Source organism: Schistocerca gregaria, chromosome 3 (assembly GCF_023897955.1).
Source record: "Schistocerca gregaria isolate iqSchGreg1 chromosome 3, iqSchGreg1.2, whole genome shotgun sequence".
Lineage (NCBI taxonomy): Eukaryota > Metazoa > Arthropoda > Insecta > Orthoptera > Acrididae > Schistocerca > Schistocerca gregaria.
The window spans coordinates 383,025,610-383,047,064 of NC_064922.1; the positions used below are offsets into that span (position 1 = coordinate 383,025,610).

Here is a 21,455-nt window from a genome sequence, read left to right on the forward strand (position 1 = left end):
TGTTTACGGTCTGTCGCCACTCGCGGCATGGCTCAAAAAAAAAAAAAAAAAAGCGTGACGAATCGTCTCATTAGCGAAACAATGGCAAGAGACTGCTATTCGTTGTTACAATGCTGCTCTCTTTGATAATGATCAGCAAGAACCAAATAATAAACTGCGTATGATAGATGATGTTCTGAACGAGAGTTTAGCGAAAAATTTTCTCCGTTTGGAAATCTTTGCAGACACCTCTTTAGTACATTACTTTCTGCACAGAATTTAGAGTCATCGTAGATTTGAAAATCTAGTCAATTGCCGTGCTTGTTTTCTGACTGTATCACTATTAGGCATACTGGCATAAGAATAATACGAATATAAACATCACATGATATGTATATTCTTCCGCGTTTGCTGTTGTCTCACTCTAATTTTGTAGTTTATTAGCAAACAGGATTTAAATGAGATAGCAGCAAACATGAAAGAATACATGGCAAAATGTTTATATTCGTATTATTCTTATGGTGAAGAGAATACTGCATGTGATTCACAATCCATAAAAGTTCCTATTAGCAACCATCTCTTCTCACAGGTAGGAAAGAATTCAGAACGTAGAGTTGGCCATATTGACAAACATCCCAAACAGTCTTGCCAGTCAAATTTTGGTAGTACATCTTCGTTGGATAAAGTATGACAATGCAGTGGTCGAAACTCAGGGCGGAGAAAAAAGCTCGTCTTCCACCTTTTTTTTAAAATTTATTTACTGATGCATAAGATTATATCTCATCTTGTATTGGATTGTACTGTATGGAACTGAGGACCGAGAAACGACGGAGAGGCTTTGTCCCTCCCTTAGCCCTCAGTGGTTCACAACCCAACAACAGGCTACAGCAGTCCACTCACCCCACCGCTGCCGCACACCAAACCCAGGTCACATCTGCAGAGTCATATATCTTTTTACATAATTTCAAGCACTGAAAATCCAGAATGAAATAAAAACTGAAATGTGTAGATTGGTACTCACTACATACCTGGAAGTGTTGAGTGGCAGACAGGCACATGGAAAGAAGATTGCTAGATATTATCAGCTGTCAGACTGAAGCCTGTCAGCTGTAGGCAAAACATACACATCTTCACACATGCGTGACTTGAAACACAAAACCACTGACATCTGGGTGCTAAGGTATGTATGTGTTTCATCTGCATCTGATGAAGCATTTAATCTGATAGTGTCCCACTCAAACATCCCTGATTTCAAGGACCCAGGAGAAAAAAAACCACCGTAGGTACGACAATGAAAAATGCACCACATTGTAGAGCAGCTCAAAGAATTTATATTCCCGCGTAAGAAGTGTCAAGTATCGTCACCAGAGTGTAGCTTGGTCACAGGAAGTGAAAATGGCAACTCCACAGCAGAACACGCAAGCAGTAGTGTGGTTTGCAGAAACAAAATCGCAGTTTACTGTGCAAAGAAATTATTGTCATGTGTATGAATGTGATCCACCTGATGTGAAAATAATTAAGGAATGGTATAGGAAGTTTCAGACAGCAGGAAGTGTTTCTGAATCATGTTGGCGGTGCATTTTGCGAAGTTTGAGAAGAGACAGTGGAGGACATCAGGCAAACATTTCTCAGAAGCCCATGTAAGTTAATTCATTAAGCATCTAGGCAACTTGATGTACCTCGATCAAAATTTGCATCGAGTAATTCACCAGCGTCTTCATCTGTGTGTTTACAAAGTGCAAATTCTGCTACATCTGACACCGAACGGCAAACCTTGCAGACAACAATTTGCTGTGGATATGCTGCAGTGTATTGATATGGATGAAAGCTTCATGGAAAGATGTTTATTCTCAGATCAGGAAACCTGTCATATATCAGAAAGGGTTAATAGGCATAATGTTCGGATTTGGGGTTTGAAAAATCTGGACGTTGTCATTGAGCATGTTCGTGATAGTCCTAAAATAAACGTCTGGTGTGGGCTAATGCACGACAGGATTGTTGGACCTTTCTTCTTTGCAGAACAAACAGTGAATGGGTCAGTGTATCTGGACATGTTGGAGCAGTTTATCTACCCTCAGATACAAGACTTGCAACCCAACATCATTTTTTAACAAGATGGAGCTCTGCCACATTGGTCAACAACTGTTCGCAAGTTCCTGAATAGGAAATTACCAACCGTTGGATCGGACACGGAGGACCCATTGCCTGGCCACCACGTTCACCTGACATTACGCCGCTTGATTTCTTCATGTGGGGATTCGTGAAGGACCGCGTGTATACGACCAAAATGGAAGATATTCCTACGCTGCGACATTGTATCAGTAATGTGATTGCAACAATAACAGAGGAATTCTTACAAAGAACTCGGCAAGAAACTGAAAATAGACTCAAATTCTTCGTGCTACAAATGGTTCAGATGTAGAGGTGTATTGATGATAAATAAATAAATTCTTTGAGAATCTCTACAATGTGGTGCATTTTTCATTGTTGTATCTACTGTGGTTGTTCCTCCCCCCCCCCCCCCCCCCTCCTCCCCCTCTTGGGTCTTTGAAATCAGGGAGATTTGAGTGGTATAGCCCGTCTTCTTTCAATGTGCCTGTCTGCCACTGAACCCCTGCTCTGTGTGCTGAGTAGCAACCTATCCATTTTACATAATTTTTTTGTTATGAGTTACATTACTTAATTTTAACTTAAAATGTTCTTTAAAATTGCCATATTTCTTTGTTTCGTTTTTGACAAAGTTTTTGTTTCATAAAGCTTATACGATTATTACCAGCATTCCTTGAATCTAAGCCCATACACATTCCCAGATACTGCAGCAATCCTCATATGTTGCAGTTAAGCTGATAAGTTATGACTGTATATTGATAATTGCACTGCACTTCATAAGAGCACAAGGATCTCCACAGTTCTGAATGTATTCATTTTTCATAAAATTATTCTAATATTATCCATCTTTACGATTACAGGTAGCACTTGTGAATATAATCATTTTCTTTGTTGGGAACTTGACTCTCTAAATGCGTAGCTGTGCACAACATTCCTCACATTTGTCTGTCAAATATTAAGTACAAATACTGATATAAATTAAGTATAACAGTATTGTTTTTCTTGTCATTCTAAATTATCTTCTCATTATTTGCGTCTGTATCATACAATCAATGCAGAAAACAGACCAAAAAAAACTGAAAAACTATGGGGGAAAACCAAAAAATTGACAGATTAAATATTTACACTTCGCAAAAGTCTGTTATTAAGTCACTGGGACAAGAATTCAGTGATAATAAAACCTCAGTAATTCTCTCCGAATATTTGTCATTTTTTTCCGTTGACTATATTGCCAGTAATTTCAAGCTCAGTGTCGCAAAACAGTAAATGCACTTAAAATTAAAAAATGCCATTCTGTTGTATTTAGTTCCATATATCGTCTTGTATCGCAGGTAGCTGAATGTAGAAGACATATGGGAACACCCACCACCTCTCCCACTTAACAATTCTTTAGATTACCTTTTATTATAATCCTCCTAACAAAGCAGCAAGAGGTTCTTGACAAAGCAGATCCCAATTTCTTGCTGTCATTGGCTATCAGGTAAAACATCATGGTGATCAGCACTACAAAGCTCACCATCCATCGAGAGAAGCTATACTACGTTATGACAGTATCATAGATTCTACTTCAAGCAGAAAAGTGACAAACGGTTTGATTTATATTAAAATAAAGTCAAAGCAAATACTACTGAAATAAAAATTTATAAATGTTTGCCAGAAATTGCTCAGGCAGGAAAAATGTCAGTATTACAGTTGGTTTTTGTAACTCTGAAATATGGAGGGAATTAAGAACTTTTTAAACTGTTTGTATTGCTCTGTGGGAAAGGTAGAGATTCCAGTTTATAATTGTTTCAATAGAAATGAAAACACACAGACTGAAGGCAATACTAAAGGAATGTGCAAAATTATTTACAGACTATCTGCAGTCGGACAACTTCACAAAAACAGGTGATTGATGCAATTGCACCATTGGCAGTCCTGTTCTGAAATTATCTTAGAACATATGCACATAGCTAAGGACATGATTCACGAAGAAGTCTGAAGGAAGCTTTAACTAGCATTGATGTCATGTGGGTGGTGACAGTGTAACAGAACAAGATGCAGACTATCAGTGGAATAAAATAACAGTTCTAAAATGTTTTATTTTAATAATGTTTACTTAGCTTGCTTCTTATCTTTGGACATTAGCACCAAATGTATTACCTATTTACGAGAATTCTATCTTTCAGCCTGCAGACAGTTGCTCTTATGGTCACATATTTATTTTGGTTTTATAACTTCACCTCTTTGTGAAATATATTACTACAGCATGCTAGTAATCAACTATAGTAATGTATGATAAGTAGCTCCATTTTATAACATAATTGTGTGTTCAGAAGAATTTTTTGGAACTGACGTTGGTTGTGAAAGTATATGGCAATACACAAATTCATTATCTGCTCAGTCCTCCTGAAACCATTCCAAATGTATATTGGTAAATTAGAAATACCCTGTATTAATACACGCCAATTTTCAGTATATTATATTTTGATTAAAATAACCTCGTGATTGACATTTCCGCATCAGCAAGTCAACCGGTAGGAATCAGCTGCCATCCAATTGTAATTTACCTTGACTGCCATGGAGTCGCAGTGATTCCTGGTTGGTAGTTATCTGTTGCTACATCTATACTCTCCAAACAACTGTGAAGTGCATGTTAGAGGATACATCCCATTGTCACAGTTGTTAGGAAGAATGATTGCGTAAATGTCTGTGCATGCTGTAATTAGTCTAATCTTGTCCTTGCACTTGGTATGGGAGCAGTATGTCGGGGGTTGTGATACAGTCCTAGATTCAATACTTAAAGGTAGTTGTAAAAACATTCTGGGTAGGTTTTCTCGAGATAGGGTGGCTGTTCAATTCTATCAGCATCTTCTTTATTCTCCCCCATGTGTCAAAAAACCTATTACTGCTCATGCTGCCCTTCTTCGTATCCATTCAGTGTGCCCTATTATAGTCCCATTTGGTTTGGGTGTGACTCCACACTTGAGCAAAATTGTAGGATGTAGGATATATGCTGATCTTAGTCAAGTGTGGCTGACTTTCTAGTGGCAACCTTACCCCAACCCCCCCACCTCAACACTGGATGGAAATTGGGAGGATAGAAATTGAAATTCTCTTCCAGCCGCCCAGCTCCGTGTTTCCTGCGATTTTCCTAAATTGCTTAAAATGGGACACAACAGATTTCCTTGTTTGTCCATTCTCAACTGGAGCTTGTGCTCTGTATCTACTAAGTTCGCCATTAGTGGAGCATTAAATCTCATTCTCCTCCCTTTAATCATTTTCAGATACGTAAACTGTGGGAAAACTTACCCTTACATGCCTTTGTTTCTCATAAAAGAACTGTAGAAGTGCCACGATAGATCACAACCTGATCAGTTGCTATCAAAATATCACTCCACAGACTGAGTTTTTTTTCATGTGAAATGTTACTGTCACTCAGTTACATGTTAGAAGACATTTTCATGCGGCTTTGCCTGCAGGTATGTAGGGTGGAAGTAGATCATATTAATATGTGTGTTAGAGTGTAAGATTGCAACTGTCACCAAAGGATGTCTTTTTCATACGGTTTGCAGAACATTGCACTGAGCAGATTGTAACAATCACCAGTTCATATAAAACATAATGTTTTGTTTGTTGGTAGTTTCACTTACTTTCCTAATGAATTTAACTGTTAACAAATATTAAGATTTAGTTTCTTAATAATTTATTTATTCGTTTTACATTTACTAGCCTTATGAAGAGCAAGGAAAGGGATCAGTGGGAAGATCATGAAAAAGAATTTATTTTGAAACAACTTCTGGAAATTATACCAGTCTTCGATCTTTCGGATGAGGCAGGCAGGTATGTAATTTGGTTTATTTGTAAGCTACGTTGCTCTTCCATGACACATTCATTTTAATGAACTACATGTCATAAAAAGGAATAAGAAACAATAATTGGTGCATAAGCTTCTGATTTGTTAGAAGATTTTTGTCCAGAAAACTAATTTTATGTGATGTTTTGTAGGGCTAACCTCAGGCAGCTTTTGTTAGATCTGCTCCTCAATGACGACGTTCAGGTGCCACTTGTGCCAGTTATTGTATCACTACTGTGTAATGCAATCCCTGACACATTTATCAGACTTCAGACATTGGCTGAGATTGTGTCAGAAATGCATGAACCTCTTACAGTTGTTTGTTCAGAAATGTCAGTAGAAGAAAAACGGAAGATAGAGATAAAAGTAAGTAGGTCTTCTAACGTCTTCCTTTCTTTCCTCAGATGTTATTTCTGATTATGTAGTAGCGATGCATACTAATAATATTCCACTATCTGTCTTAACCAATTGTATTCATGTAAGTATGACTGTATAACAACTGCTGGATATGTATTTTAAATATAATGGTCCTGGCAATATAATAATAAACCTACAGTCTCTTATGAGAGTAATAGTTCAGTTATACTACATCTTCTGGATTGGTTTGTCATGCAATGGCCACACCTGAATTACTCCTCCCCCATTCTCCCTCCATTTTCTTACAATTAAATCCTAAAATTTGAAGAAAGGGAGGGAGAGTCATAAATTACGTCTATACTTGCCCCTTTTAAAAGTGACAGTGCAGAAGGCATTAGAAGATTTTAAATATGTATGTTTATGTTGTTTAATTGTCCAAAATGTATTATCCAGTACAAGATTATGCCAGTTTTGTTCCGTAAAGGTTTAAAAAAAGACATTCCTGCCCTGAATGTAAGAATCTGTGTGAGCACCACTTTCCTTATCCTTTGTTACTTGAGACCCGGTGTGACTATTCTTGTGAATATACTGCATACAAATGAAAGGGACACTATTCACAACTTTAAAGAAGTTATTCATTCATTGCATCCACCTCTCTAAGGGGCTGGCACTGATTGCCTTGTCGATGACCCATGTGTTCATTTCCTGGCATTTCCAGTGAGTTTCCATAGGTGATAGGACTGGAATGGCTTTCACTCAGACTCATGATGCTATTTGAGGAGCTACTTGAATGAGAAGCTGTGGCTCCAAGGTCGAAAAGCTGACTACAACTGGAAGAGTAGTGTGCCAGCTCTATGCCCTTCCATACCACATCCAAATGACACCATATGGCAATGAATGACACAGCAGCCAGTTGGCATCTCACAGTCCACTGTACACGATGGTGGATTTTCCATAATTTTTGTTTATTCATTGCAGTAGTGTTGCTGCATAGCATTTTAAGTATGAGGCGTGTCTGTACAATAAGGCACCCTATATGAGATGAGTGGGCAGGACACCACAAGTTGCAGCAAGAAAATAAAAAGTGGATATTAAAAAAGCCTTAAGCGTTATCAGAAAATATTCTGTTACAATTAAATATACTGTAGAGAATAAGAAACAGGAAAACAACATACCTAGATAGATGTTATGGAAGGAACAAATGGATGTACACTAAGGGGAGAAGACAGCTGGACACTGGATCAAGTGGTGTCATCTGTTAGCACAATATACAAAACAAGAAGCAGCAACCAGAGATGAAAGATGCCTAGGAGAGCACAGCAAAGCAAAAATGACAGCAGTGAAACCCAGAACACCAATTGCTGCCTAGAAACAAGAAGAAGATATAAAAGGAGAAATAAAGAATGCAGCACAAAAATCTCTGGATCCACTACAAAGAGACATTGCCAAACCAGAAGGAACAAAGTCCATCGGGGAGATGGACATATCAAATTAGGGAGACACTTGATCACAGGGGGGGGGGGGGGGGGGGATGCTGGAAGGCAGGGAATGGAGGAAGACTAGACAAACAACGATCCAGGAGATTATGAATACAAATCAGACTAACACAAATTGGGCGGGGAAGGGGGGGGGGGGGCAGCAGCATAAGATAATGATGAGAAGAAGAAATGGACTTGAAAGAAGATGAGAAACAGCAGTGAAATATTGGAAGGAAACAAATTCGGAAACAGTATTTCTAGGAGTAAGGAAAATACAGAAAAGTCAACATAGATTCACCCTAGAATCGAAGAAAGAAGACTGATCTGGAAGAGGCTGTATGCAGCAAGATTGAAATAAAACACCAACAGAAACTGTATAAGAAAATTCCTAGAGAGAAGCAGTATTTGGAGAAATACTGAACGTGAAGAATTCTGCTCATGAGGAGAGTGTAGAATAGCTGTTCCCAGCCTTGGGCCACAGCCTACAAGTGGGTTCTGAGCAGCATTGCATTGGGCTATGAACACTCGTTGAGAGTCAGACAATATATATAAAGATTCCAAGACTTACCAAGCGGGAAAGTGCCAGTAGATAGGCACAATGAATAAAACACACAAACACACACACAGAATTATAAGAAAGAATATAATACATTTATTGCTATACATGGTCCATATTAATCTTTAATTATATATAATAGAGAAGTAGTTGTGGTCATACGGGGGTGCGTTTTTTTTTTTTTTTTCGGTTAATGTTTGTGATTTTTTCTTTTTTTCTTTAAATATTTGAATCTTTTTTTTTTTCTTAATTTTACAAATTTTCAAATTTCTTATTTTTTATTCCTAAAAGTTTTATTCTTGCTTGTTTATTCACATTTTCTTTGTATTATATGTAAGTTTTGTTAAACTAAATGTTCTTATTGCAGTAATTTGATTTAGTTATCAAGTGATTTTGGATTTAGCAATTGATTTTATATATATATATATATATATATATATATATATATATATATTGTAAATAAAATAGAAAGAAACTTCCACATGGGAAAAATATATTAAAAACAAAGATTCCAAGACTTACCAAGCGGGAAAGCGCCGGCAGACAGGCACATGAACAAACCACACAAACAAACACACAGAATTGCTAGCTTTCGCAACCGATGGTTGCTTCTTCAGGAAGGAGAGGGAAAGACGAAAGGATGTGGGTTTTAAGGGGGAGGGTAAGGAGTCATTCCAATCCCGGGAGTGGAAAGACTTCCCTTAGGGGAAAAAAAGGACAGATGTACACTCGCGCGCGCGCACACACACACACACACACACACACACACACACACACACACACACACACACACACACACACACACACACACATATCCATCCGCACATACACAGACACAAGCAGACAAGGGCAGAGATGTCAGTCGAGGCGGAAGTACAGAGGCAAAGAAGTTGTTGAAAGACAGGTGAGGTATGAGCGGTGGCAACTTGAAATTAGTGGAGGTTGAGGCCTGGCGGATATCGAGAAGAGAGGATATACTGAAGGGCGAGTTCCCATCTCCGGAGTTCGGATAGGTTGGTGTTGGTGGGAAGTATCCAGATAACTCGGACGGTGTAACACTGTGCCAAGATGTGCTGGCCGTGCATCAAGGCATGTTTAGCCACAGGGTGATCCTCATTACCAACAAACACTGTCTGCCTGTGTCCATTCATGCAAATGGACAGTTTGGTGCTGGTCATTCCCACATAGAAAGCGTCACAGTGCAGGCAGGTCAGTTGGTAAATCACGTGGGTGCTTTCACACGTGGCTCTCCCTTTGATCCCCTAAGGGAAGTCTTTCTGCTCCCGGGATTGGAATGACTCCTTACCCTCTCCCTTAAAACCCACATCCTTTCGTCTTTCCCTCTCCTTCCTGAAGAAGCAACCATCAGTTGCAAAAGCTAGTAATTCTGTGTGTGTGTTTGTGTGTTTTGTTCATGTGCCTGTCTGCCGGCGCTTTCCCGCTTGGTAAGTCTTGGAATCTTTGTTTTTAATATATTTTTAATATATTTTTCCCATGTGGAAGTTTCTTTCTATTTTATTTACATCATCATTAATTTGAACCCAACAATTACGTTTGTTATTGTCTCTATTGCATTTCGAAATCTTCTCTATCGTCTTACTTTCTCTTTTCGTTTGTACAAGAAGTTTCACTTTGTATTCATCTTCCATTTTTCCGTAATCTACCATACATTTTATCTTGCCTAATTATACTCAATAATACGTAATTTACTTCCAAACCATAACCTCAAATTTTCAACGCTTTCAACCTAACCGCTGCTATAAAATCCATTGTTCCAAGTTTACAAACATTTCGTGTAAACTCGTGAATACTATTTCACAGCTTCAGTTCCTTTCACCCATTACACAACCATCTCAGTTTTTTCCAACAACTTTCGTTTTATTTCCATTCCCGTTTTTCCCACATAACCGATCATTTTTTAGCAGCTTCCCACAGGTTTACACGTTATTATTTCTTCATCAAACAATTGTTAGCCTCATTCTCATAACCTGCCAGTACATAACCAGTACTTTGAACACATTTACACACATATTCTTCGAGATTTTATTAGAAAATTTTTTTCGAATTTTATTTTTTCGGAAATTATTTTTTCGAAACTTTTTCGAAAAAATTTTTTTCGAAATTTTCTTGAATTTCCCCACCCTTTAACGTGATCTGGAGACAACATAACTACCCAACCTTTGCACCCATTGTTGTTCACCAACCTAAGTTCTGCACATGATCAACATAGCTCATCTCAAACCAACACTTTTTCGGCATTTTTCTCACCTTTATCTCTCCCTATATAAATCTCTATTTACTTTCACTTTAACCTCATATTACCCTTTCCACCTACTTATACCATGTCAACCTCACAACATCCCTACAATGACCCCATTAAATTTTATTTACATTCCCTCCGCAAACATGCCTTCACCCTAGCCAGATTACGCTCCCATATTTTATTTACTCTGGCTTGTCTGACATTTGGCATTACTCCCAAAGACCTCACACTTAAAGTTCCCATCTCTGGCTGCAGTCCTTCTTTCCATCAGTCCTTATACCAGTTCCAAACAGCACAATCCATAGCCCTCACCCGCCTAATCCTTCACCTATACATCGACTCGGCCAATGAACACACCCGTCAACTCCTATCCCAAATCAAAGTCCTCAATCTTTCCTCTCCCACATCCACACCGGCTGTACATAGCATCCTCCTACAGGCCAACCGCAAATTAGAACAACATGCCACCCTCCACCTCAAAAAACTATCCAATCTCCTGGTTTCCCACCTCCGGAAAGGCAACTCTCACCCTCCACAACCTTTCCAACAAACGTCACAATCTGGAACCACAACACCCCAATTCAGTAGTTAACCTTTCCTCCAAACCCCTCTCCCAATCCGAAACCTCTGTCCTATCCAAAGGCCTCACCTTCAGCCCCACTCCCAGGTTCAACTAAACTGCCCTCATCAGAGATTTACTGTCCTACACTCGTAGTCTCTGCTGGAAATATCACTTTGCCACGAAGAAAAACAATCCTGATCCCACTCCTAATGATCCAACTCCCCAAGACACTATCCAAATTGAACCCTGCCTGCAACAGTTCCGTCCTCCATCACAGCGGGACCCACCTCCTCTTCCTCAAAATCACCCTCTCAAAACCTTCCAGGAATTTCTCACTTCCAGCCTTGCCTCTCAATAATTCTTGAAAAACCTTAATCCTACTCCCAACATCATCACAGCCGAAGCCCAGGCTATCCGTGATCTGAAAGCTGACCGATCCATCATCATTCTTCCGGCTGACAAGGGTTCCACGACTGTGGTACTTGATCGTCGGGAGTATGTGGCTGAGGGACTGCGTCAGCTTTCAGACAACTCTACATACAAAGTTTGCCAAGGTAATCCCATTCCTGATGTCCAGGCGGAGCTTCAAGGAATCCTCAGAACCTTAGGCCCCCTACAAAACCTTTCACCTGACTCCATCAAACTCCTGACCCCACCGACACCTCGCACTCCTACCTTCTACCTACTTCCTAAAATTCACAAACCCAAACATCCTGGCCGCCCCATTGTAGCTGGTTACCAAGCCCCCACAGAACGTATCTCTGCCTACGTAGATCAACACCTTCAACCCATTACATGCAGTCTCCCATCCTTCATCAAAGACACCAACCACTTTCTCAAACGCCTGGAATCTGTACCCAGTCTGTTACCCCCGGAAACCATCCTTGTAACCATTGATGCCACTTCCCTATACACGAATATCCCGCACGTCCAGGGCCTAGCTGCAATGGAGCACTTCCTTTCACGCCGATCACCTGCCACCCTACCTAAAACCTCTTTCCTCGTCACCTTAGCCAGCCTCATCCTGACCCACAACTTCTTCACTTTTGAAGGCCAGACATACCAACAATTAAAGGGAACAGCCATGGGTACAAGGATGACCCCCTCGTATGCCAACCTATTTATGGGTCGCTTAGAGGAAGCCTTCTTGGTTACCCAAGCCTGCCAACCAAAAGTTTGGTACAGATTTATTGATGACATCTTCATGATCTGGACTCACAGTGAAGAACAACTCCAGAATTTCCTCTCCAACCTCAACTCCTTTGGTTCCATCAGATTCACCTGGTCCTACTCCAAATCCCACGCCACTTTCCTAGACGTTGACCTCCATCTGTCCAATGGCCAGCTGCACACATCCGTCCTCATCAAACCCACCAACAAGCAACAGTACCTCCATTATGACAGCTGCCACCCATTCCATATCAAACGGTCCCTTCCCTACAGCCTAGGCCTTTGTGGCAAACGAATCTGCTCCAGTCCTGAATCCCTGAACCATTACACCAACAACCTGAAAACAGCTTTTGCATCCCGCAACTACCCTCCCAACCTGGTACAGAAGCAAATAACCAGAGCCACTTCCTCATCCCCTCAAACCCAGAACCTCTCACAGAAGAACCCCAAAAGTGCCCCACTTGTGACAGAATACTTCCCGGGACTGGATCAGACCTTGAATGTGGCTCTCCAGCAGGGATACGACTTCCTAAAATCCTGCCCCGAAATGAGATCCATCCTTCATGAAATCCTCCCCACTCCACCAAGAGTGTCTTTCTGCCGTCCACCTAACCTTCGTAACCTCTTGGTTCATCCCTATGAAATCCCCAAACCACCTTCCCTACCCTCTGGCTCCTACCCTTGCTACCGCCCCCGGTGTAAAACCTGTCCTATGCACCCTCCCACCACCACCTACTCCAGTCCTGTAACCCGGAAGGTGTACACGATCAAAGGGAGAGCCACGTGTGAAAGCACCCACGTGATTTACCAACTGACCTGCCTGCACTGTGACGCTTTCTATGTGGGAATGACCAGCAACAAACTGTCCATTCACATGAATGGACATAGGCAGACAGTGTTTGTTGGTAATGAGGATCACGCTGTGGCTAAACATGCCTTGGTGCACGGCCAGCACATCTTGGCACAGTGTTACACCGTCCGAGTTATCTGGATACTTCCCACCAACACCAACCTATCTGAACTCCGGAGATGGGAACTCGCCCTTCAGTATATCCTCTCTTCTCGATATCCGCCAGGCCTCAACCTCCACTAATTTCAAGTTGCCACCGCTCATACCTCACCTGTCTTTCAACAACTTCTTTGCCTCTGTACTTCCGCCTCGACTGACATCTCTGCCCTTACTCTTTGCCTTTAAATATGTCTGCTTATGTCTGTCTGTCTGTCTGTCTGTCTCTCTCTCTCTCTGTGTGTGTGTGTGTGTGTGTGTGTGTGTGTGTGTGTGTGTGTGTGTGTGTGTGTGTGTGTGTGTGCATGCGTGCGAGTGTACACCTGTCCTTCTGTCCTTTTTGTCCCCTAAGGGAAGTCTTTCCGCTCCCGGGATTGGAATGACTCCTTACCCTCTCCCTTAAAACCCACATCCTTTCGTCTTTCCCTCTCCTTCCTGAAGAAGCAACCATCGGTTGCGAAAGCTAGTAATTCTGTGTGTGTGTGTTTGTGTGTTTTGTTCATGTGCCTGTCTGCCGGCGCTTTCCCGCTTGGTAAGTCTTGGAATCTTTGTTTTTAATATATATATAATAGGGTGCTTCAAGGGTTTCACTTGTCCATTGTCAGTCATGAAGGTCAGCAAGTACAGAAAGAAATAAGAGTTGGAATGCCCTACTCGCTATCCTATACCACTCACAAGGCGGCGGTCAATTCTGTAATATCAAAACCTGCCCTGCTTTCTCATTTTATTTTTAAGCAGAAAGAATACTCCAGAATAGGCTGTTAAGAAGAACTGCCAGTATTTTTTTCAACTACTGAAAATTACCATTATCAAGCTACCAACATGAGCTGTCTAATTCAGTGTCTTTTCTTCCAATGATCCAAGAAAACCACATCTAGCTGAAAATGATGGGTCGTCAGCCATAAGCTTGTTCAGTTGAAGTGCCTTTCCTTTTAACAAAGCTCCAGAAATGAGATTCCTTTCTGTCTTGAGTGATCCACAAGAATAAGGTTTCATCGATGTTTTATATGAAGTCATAGTCAGTTTTTGATACTTGTGATGGCAGCAGAATTACAAACTAGAAGCATATAATTTCCTTAATCTTTTATATCTTTTACTGTCGTAAAATGAGAGGTGGTGATAAAGGTGCAGGAGCATAGCTAATAAACACAAAACTTATGTTGTATTATATGAGAAAAAGTTATCGAAACTGTCATTTTAACAGCTTCATTTGTAGCTCACGGTTTCGTTCTGTCTGAGAAGCGTGCTCATGGAACACTAGATTTGTGCTGTGTGTTGCTCATCGACACTTAGGGATCCTTCTAGATCAATGGAGATGATGCGAAGAACATGTACAGTTTACAATATTGTCTGCAAATTCGAGTGAAGTTTCTGTTGCCTTCCAAAATGGATTGCACGTAGTGCTCATTTTTCAAAAGCACACTCCGTTAATTGTCATGCCATGGAAAAGCACTTCTTGAAATATTCTTTCCCTGTATCTAAAACACACAGACTATAATATTTGATAAAATGTGCCAACAATGGATAAAACTAATATCCAGTGGATACAAAAGGCAATACAACTGATGTCTTTGGTAGTGGAGATTCTGGTGGTAAATTAAGCTCCCTTACTTGCATCGTGCAAAATACACTAGAAGATTGAAACCTACACTTCCACTTTCCTTCCCATATCACCCCCAACACTCTTATAATGAATTCCCCTTGAGGATCTGCAACTGCTTGTAGTGAGATTAAATGAAAATGTTTGTATACATAAAACATTGTACCTAGATTTTTTGGACTTTAACACAAATGTGTTTTCTGTCAATATCATTGACTGCATTTGGAAAGTTATGTATGTTATATAAACCATTTACAGTATGTAGAAAATCGTCTTCAAAAAGGCTCTTGCATGTGGAAAGGCTGGAGACAATCCCACGTTTTCATAATTGACTCCACAATTCAAAATGGTTTTGAATCCTATTGTGAACGTCAGGACGGTGTCTCAAAAAATTCTTCTGATTTCTACGAACATGGAGGAATTTTTGTTTCACCATCTGTCAACGATCTTTAAGAAATTACATTATTCCATTGGAAAAAGTCTGTAGTTACTCGTATTACATCGCTATAAACAAGGGAGTTATGTACAGTAACCACATGTTTGCTATTATTTGCCAATATCTTGTTTACATATCACAAATCCTTTATGAGAAAGGGTGTTGCGAATATTTCAGTCTTGTTTTATTGTCTGGGCATATCGGTCAATTTTCTACAGAGTGGAATGAGTTGTGGATGCCATCCCAAGTTTAAAGAGTAGTTCAGTATGTTAGCTATATTTGGTATGCGTCAATGTATGACCTAACATGCATCAAATGGAAATTTATAGTGACCTCTATTTTTCTTTGCAAACTATTAGACTTTGTTGCAGTAGTTTAATTAATTTTGAAATATCACAATAATATGGCTATTAATGAAATTATAAGCAGTTCATTTTGAAGCTGATGAATAAAGCTATGAGATGCATGACAATCAAATTTTTGTACCAAATAGACAAAGCAGCTCAGCGACAGCTCCACTCTGCTCTATTGTGCTGCCCCCCTAAAGTCCAGGATTTAAGCTGGATGCGGAGTGTGGGAGTTCATGGCTTCATGACTAAACTAACATTGTCCTGTACGAATAACAGCACAAGAAAATAGGTACAGTAGCCAGGCGCACAACCCACAAAACAAAACCATTTACACAATCAAGATCAAGAATGTAAAAAAATCAAATGTGTTGAATGTGAAAGTTTATATGTGGAGCAAACTGGTAGATGCTTCTCTGTCAGATTCAGAGAGCACTCAAAAATGAGCAAGAACTGTAAATTCTCTTTTAGTGCACACTACAAAACTACAATAATAACACCATCAGCATTGAGGAATTTATCAAGATACTATATAGGGCAGATTAATCAACGATCTAAACAAAATTGAGATATCAGCGTCTTCATAGAATGACCACAGCGTCTCCTCGGTGAACTAACAGACATCAGAAATAAAAATTATCTGGATTGTCTCGGATATCTACTCTAATGTGTTATAAGTTCACACTTTAGATGTGTAAACCTATCATGATTTTCATAATCCTCTCAAAAATACACTACATAAAACAGTGTCATGATTGATAATGCTCTACTGACTGTTTGTTCATTGATTAGTATACGTTTAGTGGTATTGTCCCTACCCAGCATCAGCCTGCATGTCAAAAATCTTTTAAGAATATGAGTATTGACAAACTGAAAAATTGATTGTATGTACTGTTAATCTCGTACAACGTTGTTCTTGATACTTGTATTAAGACTCGTAAGTGCGTGAGAATGGCCAAAGTACTGGAATTTCAACAATAAAATAAAAATGGTAGTAGGTAAAGGCAAATACGGTGTCATTTAAAAGAGCTATTCGGCAGGATTTGTGACTGGTTGTGAATTACAGAGCTCAAGACTGGTTAAGACTATGGAGTTAGTACATCTACATCCATACTCTGCAAGCCACCTACCGGTGTGTGGCGGAAGGTACCTTGAGTACCTCTATTGGTTCTCTCTTCTATTCCAGTCTCGTATTGTTCATGGAAAGAAGGAATTTCGGTATACCTCAGTGTGGGCTCTAATCTCTCTGATTTTATCCTCGTGTTATCTGTACGAGATATACGTAGGAGGGAGCAATATACTGCTTGACTTCTTCGGTGAAGGTATGTTCATGAAACTTCAACAAAAGCCCGTACCGAGCTACTGAGCGTCTCTCCTGCAGAATCTTTCACTGGAGTTTATCTGTCATCTCCATAATGCTTTCGTGATAACTAAATGATTATGTAACGAAGTGCGCTGCTCTCCGTTGGATCTTCTCTCTCTCTCTCTCTCTCTCTCTCTCTCTCTCTCTCTCTCTCTCTCTCTCTCTCCTATCAACCCTATCTGGTACGGATCCCACACTGCTGAGCAGTATTCAAGCAGCAGGTGAACACGTGTACTGTAACCTACTTCCTTTGTTTTCGGATTGCATTTCCTTAGGATTCTTCCAATGAATCTGTCTGGCATCTGCTTTACCGAAGATCAACTTTATATGATCATTCCATTTTAAATCACTCCTAATGCCTACTCCCAGATAATTTATGGCATTAACTGCTTCCAGTTGCTGACCTGCTATATTGTAGCTAAATAACAAGGGATCTTTCTTTCTATGTATTCGCAGCACATTACACTTGTCTACATTGAGATCCATTGTATTTTAGTAGTTTGTAATTCAGTGTGTTTAAGTGCCAAAACATTGTAGATTAAAGACAATGAGTCAACAATCCTTCTTCCTCTTCGTTGTAGTGATGTTACTGCTCAATAATAATAATAATAATAATAATAATAATAATAATAATAATAATAATAATAATAATAATAATAATAAGCATATATAGTAAAAGTAAGTGTGGTGTGTGTGCGCATACTGCAAAACCTCACAAGCAAATTTTGCAGCCCCAGGTGGTCACATGATGTAGTAACCTCCATCTCCCATCCATGAAGGAGTTTTTGTTTTTGAACTGTGTAGGTTGCTTATGAAGATACAGATGTCTAAAGAGGGCATCTATTTGCGACATTACATTTTGGTGACATCTATGAATTCACCATAAAACTGTTTACATTGTTTATGTAATATAAATATCACTGCTTGCTAATATATGTCCCACAGCTATGGAGAAAGGTGTTTGATGGTATTAAGGAAAACAAAAATTGAACCAATTCCAGATTTGATCTGTGCAGTGCAGATTTCTAGAATTGTTGTAGTAAGTACTAGAATTTCTAGAGTATTCTTACACCAAAGTTTAAATGTTAGACATTGTGTGCCATGCTAATCAATTCAAATTTCAAAGGTGAACCTGTAACAAGAAGTAGTAGTAATTCGGATGTCATAGCAATATTACAGTAATAATTAATAGTGCTATAGAGAATGGTCACAGAATAGACTAGAAATTTAACAGGATGCTGAAATGTAAAAGAGGAAGAATCTTGCAAGTCATGAACTGAAAAGAAGGAAACAAAAAGAACAGCAATGAAATGAAACGAAACATATGAGGAGCGAGAAGCACGTTCAGCTTCATAACCAAAGAGAATGAATAGCTTGAGATAAAACTTAAGACGAACCACGAGAAGAAACTAGAGAAGAGGCTTGAGTGAGACATTCAGCAAGCATTTGTGGAGAAACTGCTAAAGAAACAAGATTACAAAATTAAGTAGACTAACAGTGAGTGAAATAGTGTTAAAATGATTGAAGTTTGAGAAAGACTACACTCACAAGTGTGTGAACAGAATAGTGTAAGAGAAGTGCAGAGCAGAAAAAGCAATGCTTAGGATTTTGCAGGTGCATCATTTTTACGATCCCACTGAAGATTACAACGAATACATACATGTTGTCATTGACAAACTGAATCAAATGTATTGGTAAATACCTCAGAGTACTTAAGACTCTTTTTGAGGGTTAGAAAGTATGTCTGTGCGTGAAATACGAACATTATTAAGAAGTTAATGTTTACGGTGTTCTTGAGTGTTGTAGAGTAATTGGGAATTTTATCAGAAAACAGATGAAAATAAAGTGAAATGGGTCTTTTTGGATAGTTAAATAAGTAAAAGAAGATACAATATAAATAAAATGTCCACCTCAGTAGCTGAATGGTCAGCATGGCTGACTACCACACAGAGGACCTTGGTTTGATTCCCTGTACTGCAAAGAATGGCTTTTGTGGCCGGAACTGTTATGGGGTGCAGAAACCTATTATGTTTTAATTCCATGTTAATGCATGGGACATAAAAAGCCCAAGCAGCTGTCGAATCCAAACCCCAGTATTCTGATTAGTAATTTGAAATTCGAACAAGCAACTGTTAGAGAAGGAAAATATGGCTCATGACAGGTATGCTGCTAAGTTAATTACTTCGAAGAAATAGGAAGGAAATTTTTTAAATACTGTAGTTATATTTAGGTGATGGGGCTGCCAGAGATTGCTCTGGTTTGCACAACTGAGTGTAGAACAATTACTTTTAATTAAAAGAATGCGCTATAGTTAGTCCAAAAGTAGAGCCTTAAACAGACTTTTAAAAGGTAAGTAATTGAGGGGATAAACTGCTGACTAGTCATTTTCTGTTAGAAAGAGATGGTTATTTATTAAAGTGAAGAAAATATGTACATATGGTAATTCGAGAGATTCGAAAGATTGTTGCCTTACGACACCTTGCACATCATAAGTGGATAACTAAGTGATAAAGCATTTTTCTTAATTCTTCTTCACTCTTTTTTTGTTTGTTAATTTATTATTAGTAAAACAGAAACTTCTCAGCTTAAAAAGAAAATCACTTACCAAAATATATGTACTTGTGTTCTCTGTGTGGCGCTATATGGAATGTGGCAGAGGGTACTTAGTGAATTAGAAACATCATCCCCATCCCCTCTTTCTATTCATTGTACACAGTATGTTGGATGGGGAGGGGGATTTTTGGCACCTCTCTGAGTACATATTACCTTATATAATTCTTGCCTCAACAGATTCAAGCCAAAAAAAATGGTACTTTGTGACTTACACTGTCTCTCCCATTGGAAGGTGCTGATGACTTCTGTGCACTTTCACACTAAATTAACAAACTCATAATGAACTTTGTATCTGTTATTTAAGTAATCTCTACATATTTTATAAAATACTGCACATTTAGCAGATGACACTGAGGATCACCATATGTATTCTGGCTACTGTAGTTGTTTTCTGTACTTTACTGTTTTTGAGGTTTTCATGAATAATGTGTTGGAAGCATAATTATATAATCCTTTAACAATATGCTGTCTTATGCTTACATCTGGAGTTTACTTTTAAAGTAGGTGCTGAGAAGTGATCAGAATTATCTGCTGAAATATTGTAAGTTGATTTTTCTGGAAGGAAGGCTGTGATCACAGATGAATAAAACAATGGGACTTCCCATGACTTTGTAACAACGAAGTTTTCACACCATTTTTGTTTCATAATATGTTGTCACTTGTGTGAATGCGTACAAAATTCCAAACTTTTTGGAGCATCTTCCAGCGACTTCATCAGAAGATTGTAATAACACTATTACTGCAAGTTTTACTGTCAAAATGTGAATACTGCTCAAGATAATTTTTCAACATTGAAGATAGCAGTAATAGTTTATTCTTAAATTTTCGTTGATCATAGCTTTCTTGGAGTTGACAATTGGCTATAGATAGGCCAGTCTCTCAGTTTAGTAATGTTTGAGTGACTAAAGTTAACTGTGTACTCAATTTCAAAATTGTTGTGACACAGTGACAGTTATGCAGTCCTCCCCATTTTCTCTCCTCTCATGTGTGAGTGTGCACTTGCAACAATGCTACACCTGTGTTTGGATGTCGTATTAATCACTTTAGTTTACTCTACTTGTAATGAGTACTATATTAATGTGTGTAATTTACTCTCTACTTTTAAACTAAATATTGAAAGTTTACTCAGATGGCTGCTTATTGCATTACTCATTTCACTGTTAATTGCTTGGTACTACTACTACTACTACTACTACTACTACTACTACTGATTATTTCCACAGAGAGCAGAACTGTGTGTTAAACTTTATGAGCAACGGGAAATTCAAGAAGAGGCAATCAAGAGACAGGATTTCATGGAAGCTGAAGCTATGAAACCAGAGATTCAGGCATTAGAGAAAAGAATAGCTGAACTTACATCACAACCTGATGTGCTGACTCAAGAGGTGAGCACTACTGCAGTTGATGTAATGAAAACACTAATTTATATTTCTACATTACTATGAGAGTTGCAGACAGTACTTTGTTTTTAGTTTGTGAAAGTACTAGAGTTCCTAGTGTTTACGCTATTCTCCACATGCGGATCAGGCAGTTGTAATTTATTTCAACATAATATTTTTATATATAAGAAAAACATTCTTGGTTGCGAAATTTATTGTCAATGATGCATTTCACCCTTTTGGGGTGTAAAAGTAGCTGGAAATGAAACACATCTGTCATATAGCCATATAAAATGGAAAGTGGACGCAACAGTATCTGGATGTATAATCCATCTGTCATAAAACACAAAAAATGTAAGCTGGACATTGAACATACCAGTTGACACTGCCATAGTAGTACAA

The 21,455-nt window shown here is 39.0% G+C and overlaps 1 protein-coding gene across 2 annotated transcripts in view; it reads left to right on the plus strand.

The window, feature by feature from the left end:
• The window catches only part of LOC126355018 (condensin complex subunit 3), a 196,918-nt gene that overhangs the window by 86,259 nt on the left and 89,204 nt on the right, over positions 1-21,455 (plus strand). For both annotated transcript variants that reach the window (XM_050005161.1, XM_050005162.1), the window contains exons 8-10: positions 5,800-5,910; positions 6,076-6,289; positions 20,898-21,059. In XM_050005161.1, coding sequence (XP_049861118.1) covers positions 5,800-5,910; positions 6,076-6,289; positions 20,898-21,059 — 487 coding nt within the window. The remainder of the gene's footprint in view (positions 1-5,799; positions 5,911-6,075; positions 6,290-20,897; positions 21,060-21,455) is intronic.